The following is a 12,374-nucleotide window of genomic DNA, read 5'->3' as shown; positions in this document are numbered from 1 at the left end:
ATGGCCTCAAAACAGATATTAGAAACAATCTGGCAGAGATAATGAAGTCAACAAGCTCCTATTTTCTCTAGCCTTACAAGGCCCGTTCCCACGTGTCTTAAAAACATAGGAATTTGAGTATTAGACAGCTAGACTCGCTGTCTGAGCTTTTTAACCTTTAAAATGCATTATTAGCCCTTAGACAGTGCATTGCTTCCTACAGGGTAGGTTCACAAGTGCACACTATAGCAAAACATTTTGCAATGGACAACAAAATGAGCATTTCTTATTGGACAAGTTCCATCCCTGTTTCAGTCCGTTTGGTACCTAATGAACATGACTCTCCATTCTGCATAGACAGCATGTTTACGGTGGCAGCTCAACTAGCTCAGCTGTTCCCGGTGTTAAATCTGAAGGCACGGTAGGGGGACCTGCATGGCCGGAGTGGTCGGCATTGTTGGCATATCCTGCCTGACACTTTCTGATCCAGCCATCTCCAGTGGCAGGCCAGCCATCTCCAGTGGCAGGCCAGGCAGCTCCAGTCAGAGAGATCTCTGTTCCTCTGGTTCTAGGCTTTACCGTGTTAGCTCAGCCTAGCCTGCTACCTACAGCTTTTGAACAAGCTACCACAAAACAACTTATACTGCAAAGTAACTTGTATAAAAAAAGATTAGGCTACACATAGAATTTCACTTTTTTTTAAATAAATATGTTGGTATTCAAAAAAGGTCTCCAGATGTTTTCACACAAATCAACATAATTAATCTAGCCATTTTTTTTAAATATTTCATACAACCAGTAAATCCAGTTCAACAACTACATATCTGTTAATGAGATTGAAAACATGTTGACAGGCATTCCACAAACCGGTTTTTCTTTGCTCCGAAACAATCAATCAACATCTATGACACAATCCTCATTTCCACAACACCCTAACACTACCCTAACACTACCTTTTTCCTATTCAGGGAAATAGTAGGTCCAGGACAATACCAGTATCGCAATACTCGTTAGTATCACGGCAAAAAAATTAATAACAAATAAAAAAAGATTTAACTTCTTTACGAAAAAAGTCCTATTGTTGGTAACAGACATCATTATGTTGTCATCAAGTCACATTTATATATTTTCCAAGCTATTGAACACAATATTTTAAATACAGCAGGTTTTTAAAGGAGCAAAGAATTGTCTGCTTTGCGTTTTCATTTTAACCATGGAAAACATATTCACTATGATCGAATACTCATACTAACCACACAAATGTACTATTTGTGACTTAAATTGAGTATGTAGTATGCTTATTGGTCATAGTATGGATATAGTTAGTATGCCAAAAGTTCCGGAAGTCATACTAAATTCGCCAAAATACGATGTATACAAGCAATGTACACAATTTCCGTGCTTTTAGGGCCCATAATGCAAAATGGGTGTGGCTTCACAACGTTTTCAGATTTGAAAAAAAATGGTGGAAAATATGCAGCTAAAGTCCAACGAGAAAGGATACAAATTCATTGCTTTAACGAATTAAGACAAATGTTAAGAAAATGTTGAGCAATGTAATAAAGTAATGACTTTTGAAATAAGTTACATTACACGTTATGTTGGCTGACAGTTAGCTAACCTTACGAACCGCATAGCATATCATCACAGCAGTATATAAGCTAGCTACCGTCCTAAAGTTAGTTGGCTACTAACATATCGAATTTGCCAGGCAGTATATTACCTATATGCTATATAACTAACTACCCAACGCTTATTGACATGATTATTCACTTCATTCTTAGCTACGTGGTTTAGTCATTGTGCATTCTCAACGGGCATTGCTAATTCAGGCTATCTACTCCGATTTCAGAGCACTCTCGTCTCGTCTGAGGGCACGTTTGTAAATTCACTCTGGCTATCTTCTCCTACTTCAGAGCACTCTCGTCTGAGTGTGCCAGAGCGCAGAATAACTGCTGAATTTATGAACACTCAACACCCATTGAATATGGCCGGTGTGAAACGTTGGCTAAAAAAAAAAAAAAACGTCATTAAAATGTTGCCAGCAGCACAGTTACAGTCACCACCACTCTGGATAACCAGCTCTGCTAGGGCGAGGAAAATGGTCAAAGAGGTGTTCTCTCATTTTTGTCTGGAAGTAGCTAACAAGCTAGCCAGTTAGCTTGGGTGCTTGACTGCCGTTGTGAGGTCAGAACGCTCAGATCAACCCTACTCCTCGACCAGAGAGTCCAGTGTGTGCGCTCTCAACGCTCCAAGAGCCAAACGCTCTGAATTTACAAACGCTCCAGATTGAAATGATGCACACACCCGAAATCGTAAAAGGTCTAGCTAGTCATTTGTTATGCTAACAAGCTAGCAAGAGGTTGCATAGCAACAGCATCAACTTCCGGTAGACAGGCAAAGCACTAGTACACTCAACTGAAAGGATACAGTTCTTTTACAGTATACTAAAATTAACTAATAGTATGTAGTATACACACTCATTAAGTATGTAGTATACAGTATATTAGTATGGGTATTTGAACACAGCTATTATGATCCTGGTATCGTCACGGACCTAGGAAATAGACCATAATACATTCATAAATGATCCAATATTTTGTCGTTACCTTGCTGCAGCTCCATACTGAACCAGCTTCCATTGCGAGTTAAGCCCGACGGCAGACATACGATGCATTCTGTGTCGTGACTAAAAGTGTACTAGCCTGGGCTCTGACCTAGCCCGCTTACATAATGTTATTCCAACTCCAGCCCAGAAACAAAAGAGCCCACTCTCTTTGCTTCCTTGCCATTCAATTTCTGACTTGTTGCAAAAATTATTGTTGCCATTCTGCATCATTCTCTGTTATTGTTGTTGTTGTTTGTGGTGCCCGTTTGTCACTAGTGTTGTTGGTGGGAGGGAGTTGTTTGCTCTAGCCCTCAAAGACATCCAGAACAATCCATCAGGTGGAAACAGCAACAAACTTAGTGCCTCCCAGGCCTTAAGCCGCTGGAGCTAGGCTACTGTACAGTACTAAGGCTCAAGCCTGGATTCGCAAAGAGTCGTAGTGTACTAGGATCAGTTTAGCCTTTTAGATAATAATAAATGTGATTGTATGGACCGGAGGGACCTGATCCTAGATCTGCACTCCTACTCTGAGACGGTATGTGAATAGGGGCTATGCTTTCCATCAGGAATAAGGAGAACACCATTCACTGCTTTAACTCAGAAGAATTTAATCAGAAATAGCCAATTACCTGATGCTTACAATCCCTAATATGGATGATACAATGACAATGTCAGTGCACTGGATGTGAGGTAGACCTACTACTGACACTAAGCTGTAGCTTACAGCTGAGGTCTCTCTAGGCTAACTGATAACAATCGTCTGGAATGTGAGTAGGCCTAAGAAGGACCTACTGTATTCTCAGCATTGAGTACAAAGCGGGGTCTTGAAGTAATGGGTAGATTACTGGAGTTCTCCTTGTTACAGTCCCCCCATGAACAGGTTAAACGGTCAAACTGTAGGTGTACAGTTCAGGCCCTCCTGCAAATAGACCAAGATGTTCTGGGGCTGTTAGCACTGAGGTGAATGTGAGTGGGAGTCATAAATGTTGCCCAAGTGTGCGAGTACTCTTCTCCCTACTATTGACAAGGAGTGACGGTGGGGGACAGCCCACTTTGACCTGATGACTGGGCCTCAAATAGACTGAATGTGTGGGGCCGGCCTCCCGTACCAGCCTACCATTACCTGATTGTCACCACTGTGGTCTGACTGAGGGATTCACTTTTAGGTGCAGGCGACGTAGAAATAGATTTACTAGAACGGGTAAAGCCCCTCAGAGCACAGTGATTCTATTTCTATGTAGTCTATCTCGAACAGTGAATCCCTAGCTTAGGCAGACCACAGCGGTGTGACAATCAGGCAGATTTGTGTTCCACCAGTACCCTTATCTTATGGAAACAGTACATTGAACCCACCGTGAAAGAGTTTATCTAAGTTGAACAGACCCTTCTCTGTGAGACTAACAAATGGTGGTTCGCCTTACTGACTGAGTGGATCGTTTCATTGTATGGTTTCATCAGCCTTTCAGCAAAGATATTCTTTCTGTAAAGGTTGCTGATGTTTTTGAATCTGCAAAGCTTGTTAAACTAAGACCGACATTTCAACAAAAAAGTGTTGTTAGATGTACATAAATGTATCAACCCCTCTCAAAACCAGCAAAACAACCAGGTAGTAACAGTTCAATTCTGTTGTTGTGAGGGGCTTCGCTTACAGACTTCCTGACAGATGCCAGAGTGCCAGTGAACGCAGATAGACCTAACAGTGACACAGTGACAGAAAAAAGTGACAGCTTTAGTGCCGCTGTAATGTCCATAGGTTATGTAACCGTATGAAATAACTGCAATTAACCCGCACAACATCTCTTTGGTGAAGTTAAACGTTGCACAAGCCGCCTGTTTACCGCACTCACGTGGAGCCGGCATTCCTGCCCACTGCCATTGTCTACCATTAAGGCCAGCTAACCAGCATGCATGGCCAAAGGCTTCTTTCCTGTCATGAGATAAAATGCATTTAGGGCTCATCTATTTTAGGGTCCTCATTTTCAATTACAAAAGTAAGTGACTGCCAAAACATTGTAACCTATTTTACGACTGGTCACCACTTTAGCCTATATTTAACGAATTAGAGGACTAGTTTATCGAGTTAGGACATAGAGAGAGGTTATTTGACCGCTGCACGCAGCTAGTGTAGGACCACACACACACACACACACACACACACACACACACGAGCTGGGATTCATTACGATAAGTAGCCTATAGTAGATGAATGTGAAGTTTGAAATGAAATAAGTTTGCTAATATAAAATGGATGTTTGTTAATGGTACAATTGATGGCTACAACCGTCAAACTAGTACCAGTAGACTAAAGGATCATTTTTAAAACATGTGGTGTACATTCATGTTGTAAACTTATCGTTCTCGCCTAAATTCAGGCAATTTTTTACCCCATATCGCCCACCTCTAACTCACACACATCACAAATGACATGTCAGTATTGAGAAAAATACATGTGTTTCAGTTGAACAGGATGTTGGTATAACGGTCATGAAGTTCTGAGGAAGACGCTTCAGACAGGAAGTGTTAGATTAAATCCACAGAGACTTCAGAACTGAACAGGTGTAGAACAAACTAGTACACACTGACTGTAATATACTCTACATTGCTGACAGGTTGTCGGCAAGCTATGTGACCAAAGAATAACGTACATCTACACCACATTCAAATCCACAGCAATTTACAAGACATACTGAGTGGTTATGAAGGTGTGAACTGAGAATTAGGCTGAGTGGAAATGTGTTTACCCCAAGTTGAAAGACATTTACAAACAGAGGGTTCAGTTAACACATTTACAACCAAGTATTATCATAGCGTCCTGTCATTGCTGCTGTAATTATCTGAAGTAGACTAATGACTAAAGAAAACAGTGACACACAATACATGGCTACATACAGTAGCTTAATATAACGGAATCTTATTGTACATCATTTACATGTTAGTCATTTAGCAGACGATCTTATCCACAGCGACCTACAGGCGCAATTAGGGTTAAGTGCCTTGCTCAAGGGCATAATCGACAGATTTTTCACCTAGTCGGTTTGGGGATTCGACCAACAACCTATCGGTTCCTGGCCCACAGCTCTTAACCGCTAGGCTATCTTCCCACATACACACAGTACCAGTCAAAAGTTTTGACACATACTCATTCAAGGGTTCTTCTTTATGTTTACTATTTTCTACATTGTAGAATAATATTGAAGACATCAAAACTATGAAATAACACATGTGGAATCATGTAGGAACAAAAAAAGTGTTAAACATATAAAAATATATTTTAAATTTGAGAGTCTTCAAAGCAACAACCCTTTGCCTTGATGACAGCTTTGCACACTCTCTCATTCTCTCAACCAGCTTCATGAGGTTCACAATAACTGAACCTGGAATGCATTTCAATTAACAGGTGTGCCTTGTTAAAAGTTAATTTGTGGAATTTATTTTCTTCTTAATGTGTTTGAGCCAATCAGTTGTGTTGTGACAAGGTAGGGGTGGTATACAGAAGATAGACCTATTTGGTAAAAGACCAAGTCCATATTATGGCGAGAACAGCTCAAATAAGCAAAGAGAAATTACAATTCATCATTGCTTTAAGACGTGAAGGTCAGTCAATGTGGAACATTTCAAGAACTTTGAAAGTTTCTTCAAGTGCAGTCGCAAAAACTATCAAGCGCTATGATGAAACTGACTCTCATGAGGACCGCCACAGGAAAGGAAGACCCATAGTTACCTCTACTGCAGAGGAAAAGTTTGCAGCACTCAGATTGCAACACAAATAAATGCTTCAGAGTTCAAGTAACAGACACATCTCAACATGAACTGTTCAGAGGAGATTGTGTGAGTCAGGCCTTCATGGTCTAATTGCTGCAAAGAAACCACTACTAAAGGACACCAATAAGAAGAAGAGACTTGCTTGGGCCAAGAAACACGAGCAATGGATATTAGACCAGTGGAAATCTGTCCTTTGGTCTGATGAGTCCAAATTTGAGATTTTTGCTTCCAACCGCCGTGTCTTTGCGAGACGCGAGTAAGTGAACAGATGATCTCTGCATGTGTGGTTCCCACCGTGAAGCATGGAGGAGGTGTGATGGTGCTTTGCTGGTGACACTGTCAGTGATTTATTTCAAATTCAAGGCACACTCAACCAGCATGGCTACCACAGCATTCTGCAGCGATACGACATCCCATCAGATTTGTGCTTAATGGGTCTATCATTTGTTTTTCAACAGGAAAATGACCCAACACACCTCCAGGCTGTGTAAGGGCAATTTGACCAAGAAGGAGAGTGCTGCATCAGATGACCTGGCCTCCACAATCACCTGACCTCAACCCAATTGAGATCATTTAGGATGAGTTGGACCGCAGAGTGAAGAAAAAGCAGCAAACAAGTGCTCAGCATATGTGGGAACTCCTTCAAGACTGTTGGAAAAGCATTCCAGGTAAAGCTGGTTGAGAGAATGCCAAAAGTGTTTAACACTTTTTTGGTTACTACATGATTCCATGTGTTATTTCATAGTTTTGATGTCTTTACTATTATTCTACAATGTAGAAAATAGTCAAAATAAATAAAAACCCTTGAATGAGTAGGTGTGTCCAAACTTTTGACTGGTACTGTACCTACCTACCTACGGGAACATGTCACCCCTGACAGTATCAATAACTGTGGTAACTAATATGTCACTGACAGTGTCCATCCATACATACCTATGGTAAGCCTCTCTGCGGTACTTCTTCATGGCCAGCCCGTCCATGTTGGCTGGAAGGTCTGCATAGTTCTGCAGTCTGTCGCTCCATGAAGTGGTCATATTTATATCTTTACAATCCTCTGAAAGTCAATCTAGAGAGGGAGAAAATAAGAGAAATTCACTTTGACATGATTCTGCAGTTTCCTCTTCTTGTGCTTTGAGCATAGACCTAACTGAACATTATATAGGCTTATCTATTTAGCGTCAAATATCTTTAAAATCTTCAAACAGGAGGGGTATGAACTCTCAAACATTTAGCTACACTAGCTCTGCGCAACCTGTATGAACGAGCCACAGTTGCAAGCCACTGCCTGAAAACCGGCTGCATCTGGACTAATTATGTAGTTCTAAGGCGGGGAGAGACGCCGGGTGGGGAGAGCCTAGTCCTCCAGTCACACCAGCTGTTTGTTTTGTCAATGACAGAACAAAAGATCCACAATAATCTTATCAAATCCCTAAAATGCACTAGGCCAAGTCTGTGTACGAAGTGGCACCCTATTCCATATATAGTGTACAGGGTGCCACTTGGGACACATCCCTAGCTTGAGTCACTCTTGACTACTAAAGAAATCGAACAGCGTGTGCTGTCAATGTTCACACTTTGCAGTTTGCAGGCCATTTCTGTGCAAGACTCGGTGATGAATTAGAAGAACAAGGGATGAATGTAAGACGAATTACTGTCCTCATCCTGACCGTGGCTAATGAAAAACGGTCAGCCACCGAGGTGGAAGAAATCAAAGGAGTCACTCACTTCTTCCCGGGCTACTCAGTTTGAGGGACAAAGAGCTAGGGAAGGTTAGATTAAACCGAGCACACGTGAGAGGAAATTGAGTTGTACGGTAGGCGTAACACATTATTTTTATTTTTTTATGATAAAAACAGAAATGAAAAGAGCCTTCAGTGCCAGCATGCACATATGTTCAGTGTTTAGCAGCGTAACATTCTCAGGGGAAAGATTTATGTTTTTAGCCGTCTCTCCAGAGAATGCCCAGGTTTTTTTTACATTAACTGCCTTCTCTATGTCCCAGGAGACTAGAGGAGGGGGCAGGAGAAAAATCTGAGGTCAGCTTTCTTTGTCACACAACTCGCAAATGACACAATACACAAACAAGCGAGAAAACCTTGAGGGGTTGAAGGGTGAGGTAGCCAGCAGATCTGACCTTGCTTACAGCAGCACTAGGGTTGTACAGAATTCCTGTATATTAGCACACTGTGTGCCGGCGTGAGATAAGGCTCGGGAAATGTACCTCAATCCAGAGATGAGAAATGTGTTGTACTTCGAATTGTCCCGTTATCCCAACTGTTACACCGAGAACATTGAACGAGTGCTCGTTTTTAGCAGTCGTTCAATCTTCTCATGGTGTAACAGTTGGGATATTGGGACAATTCGGAGTACAACATATTTCTCATCCTTGGATTGAGGTACGTTTTCTGAGCAATACCCCACATCAGCTCCACTGTGTCTTAATATACACAGGAATGCTGTCCAACCCTAGTGCAGCTGTAAGCAAGAGGGCCAGATCTGCTGACTAAGGGTGAGGGAAAGACTTATCCTCAGCAACCATGAGTTTCCTCACTCTCAACTGTGTTAGGGAAAAGTGACATTTGATGAGATGCTCTGAAACTGGGTTCAGGCAAAGTGACGTCACAGTGTGAACTACTCAACTGAGCAAGTTTTCTAAGGAGGCCAAGGACAGCCCTTGGCTTTTTGGAATAGATAAAAGTTTGCCTATTCCAGCCTTATGCTCCTTGACAAACCAGTGAAGAAATGCAGAGTATAGCTTTAACATTTTGTAATGGGCTATACAATCAATGACCAAGTTCATATTTTTTATCCTCAATAGAAAATTATACAGTGTTCAGACTTGGTCCAAGGTCCTACAGGGAACACTGGACCTGCCTTGTCAGCCCAATCAATGCCGGATTGGCTGATGATGCACCATGCCAGATATGTTTTTGATGAAACAAATAGATAGCTAACGTTATGTAGCAGCTAACTACTTTTTACGTTTCCTAAAAGAATGGGCAAATCAACACAAGGTAAAAAGAATGTCAAGTAAACTAGCAGTAACTACTCCATTTGAGTAGCAAGCAATAATCAGCTGAGCTACGCTAGCTAGCATGGTAGCTAACAGCAATTTTGTTGCCAACAAAAAGTGATAAATTAGTTAGCTAGGTCACATTTTAAATTCAGTAGCTAGGTATGTGCTTTAAAAGGTGCAATATGCATAAATCACTTGCTAATATTTCACCTGAGTTCAGTTTGTGACAAAACAACCTGTAATTGTGTAGAGAATCATTGTACCATCTAATATATTTTCCATAAACAAAAATATTGTATTTTCAGCTGTTTGAAGCTGGTATACAAAACCAAAACTTAAGAACGGGAAGCATAGAAAAAGCGCACATAGAACAGATCTACAGCTTCTTAGACTTGCTTTCAATCATAATGAAAGATCTATAACCTGTATTTCTATGTGAATTTGGTTGGGTCGGCCCAAAAAAAGTTACATATTGCATCTTTAATAACTAGGTTTAGCTCATTGTTAGCCTGAATATATACTGTAGCTACCTTTTAATTATAGGCTCAGCTCGCGCAGGGCTTGTCATTATGCGCTTATCTTGCCAGCACAAACAATGGTCTGCCAAATCACCTTTTCTTTGCTTGCAGGTCGCCAAGGGGGTTAGCTAGTAATGTAGCTAGTTATAGCTACCTTGTCAGCTAACAGCTGATTAGAGAGTTTAGCATTAAATACTAACGTTAGGCAATTTACAAAATGGACGTTAGTTAAGCCACAATTTAACTATTTTGTCGCATTTATTAGCATTATGCTAAGCTAGCTAGCAGGTTACAAAACAACCATTCACATCTGCTCCCCCTTCACGGAAAAGCCAAAGTGGCATACTGTCTATAGTGGAATAGAGCAAAAACGGATGTTCTGTGGCCGGTTGTACATACACTCACCTCTGTATTCCTCGATAAAGCAAAAACTGCACCGTTTGATAATCTGAGCATGCGCTTCATACACGATCAACGTGGAACAAAATCGAAAAAAGTATCTGAAATGCACTCGCAGAAGAACAAGTAAATAGGTTATGCATACACAGTCCGTGGAGATATGATTCTTTCGCAATTTCTTGGAAAAGCTCTCCACTGACAGTGGATTGTTACCGAGGCAGTGGGCGGCGGTTTTCTGCTGTAAGGGGGAGGGACATAAGTTGTATTATTGAACTGTGATGATTTTAGGCTGAATACAATTCTGATATCATCAATGGGCCGTCAATGAGACTACTGTTGCAATTCCTTTCATTCACTAAATGTATTTAGAATAAAAATACAATTGTGATTTCGTAATTTCACAAGTTTTACTGCAAACACTATTGCAAACTTTGATTTGTTTTTCCAAATCAATCTATTGACAATTTATACTTTTTATATATTTATATCTCTGTTCTCTATTATTTTGCTGAATAGGCTCCAGTAAGTAGGCCTAGATCTACAATAAAATGGCCTACAATGCAGACTTGGACAATAGAGACTGCTGCTGCTTCCACATAAATGCATAGAATAAATTAACACAACATAGATAGAATAACATCATGTTTATCTCTGTTCAGCCTGCATCTAGGCATCCTATAACACCTCCCCGGTGGCATCAGCTGGAACTCTGTGTTCAGTGCATGTGTGGGGTCCGATATGACCCTGTCCTGGAGAGAGGAGGGAAGTGTCATGCCTATAATCTTCCCTGCTGTCTTAGTCAGTCTCAAGATTTGGGCTTTGAGCTGCACCGTCAGGTTATCAAACCATGTAACATTAAGTTGCACTGTCAGGTTACCAAACCATGTAACATTAAGCTGCACTGTCAGGTTACCAAACCATGTAACAGTGAGCTGCACTGTCAGGTTACCAAACCATGTAACAGTGAGCTGCACCGTCAGGTTACCAAACCATGTAACAGTGAACTGCACCGTCAGGTTACCAAACCATGTAACAGTGAACTGCACCGTCAGGTTATCAAACCATGTAACATTAAGCTGCACCGTCAGGTTACCAAACCATGTAACAGTGAGCTGCACCATCAGGTTACCAAACCATGTAACAGTGAACTGCACCGTCAAGTTACCAAACCATGTAACAGTGAGCTGCACCGTCAGGTTACCAAACCATGTAACAGTGAACTGCACCGTCAGGTTACCAAACCATGTAACAGTGAACTGCACCGTCAGGTTACCAAACCATGTAACAGTGAACTGCACCGTCAAGTTACCAAACCATGTAACAGTGAGCTGCACCGTCAAGTTACCAAACCATGTAACAGTGAACTGCACCCTCCGGTTACCAAACCATGTAACAGTGAACTGCACCCTCCGGTTACCAAACCATGTAACAGTGAACTAACTGCACCATCAAGTAACCAAACCATGTAACAGTGAACTAACTGCACCATCAAGTTACCAAACCATGTAACAGTGAACTGCACCGTCAGGTTACCAAACCATGTAACAGTGAACTGCACCGTCAGGTTACCAAACCATGTAAAAAATAAGCTACACCGTCAGGTTACCGAACCATGTAACAGTGAACTGCACCGTCAGGTTACCAAACCATGTAAAAGTGAGATGCACTGTCAGGTTACCAAACCATCCATGTACTGTAACAATGCCATAGCGTATGATTGACCCAATAGTAGATGGGTGAATAATCTGCCCACAGGGCATTAGAATCTATCTGTCTATCATCTATCATCCATCTCATGTCATATTTAAAGATATAAATGTCTGCTAACGCAATTTAGAATACCAGGCTATATAAAACCAACACTGTCAACATCCATCCATCCATCTAACCACATGCACCTAGCCTTGTATTTAGCTGCAGCTGTCCCATCCCAAGCTCTGGTGCCATGCAGTACGAGTTGCATCAACAGAGGGCAGCATCAGACAACCATTTCCATGGGAGGTGTGGAGAGAGGTCTGATTCTGGAAAGCTGCATGATGACTAAGGATGATACAGGGATATTTACAAACTAAATCTAGCCATATGTCAGAAA

At 41.4% G+C, this 12,374-nt stretch overlaps 1 protein-coding gene across 2 annotated transcripts in view; it reads right to left on the bottom strand.

Annotated features, from left to right (window-relative positions):
- LOC106588790 (cytosolic purine 5'-nucleotidase) overlaps window positions 1–10,524 on the bottom strand; it is a 29,061-nt gene extending 18,537 nt beyond the window's left edge. Inside the window, exons 1-2 of one of the 2 annotated variants that reach the window (XM_014178218.3) lie at window positions 10,289–10,524; window positions 7,283–7,415 (exon numbers count right to left, since the gene is read on the bottom strand). In XM_014178218.3, coding sequence (XP_014033693.1) covers window positions 7,283–7,383 — 101 coding nt within the window. In that variant the 5' untranslated portion in view covers window positions 7,384–7,415; window positions 10,289–10,524. Of the gene's footprint in view, window positions 1–2,588; window positions 2,770–7,282; window positions 7,416–10,288 lie in introns of those variants that run through there. The other variant, XM_014178227.3, reaches the window with a different exon arrangement.
- Between the last annotated feature and the right edge of the window lie 1,850 nt (window positions 10,525–12,374).

Source organism: Salmo salar, chromosome 12 (genome assembly GCF_965601325.2).
Source record: "Salmo salar chromosome 12, fSalSal1, whole genome shotgun sequence".
NCBI classification, from domain to species: Eukaryota; Metazoa; Chordata; class Actinopteri; order Salmoniformes; family Salmonidae; genus Salmo; species Salmo salar.
The sequence above is the reverse complement of the archived record's forward strand: the minus strand, read 5'-3'. Positions and strand labels throughout refer to the sequence as shown.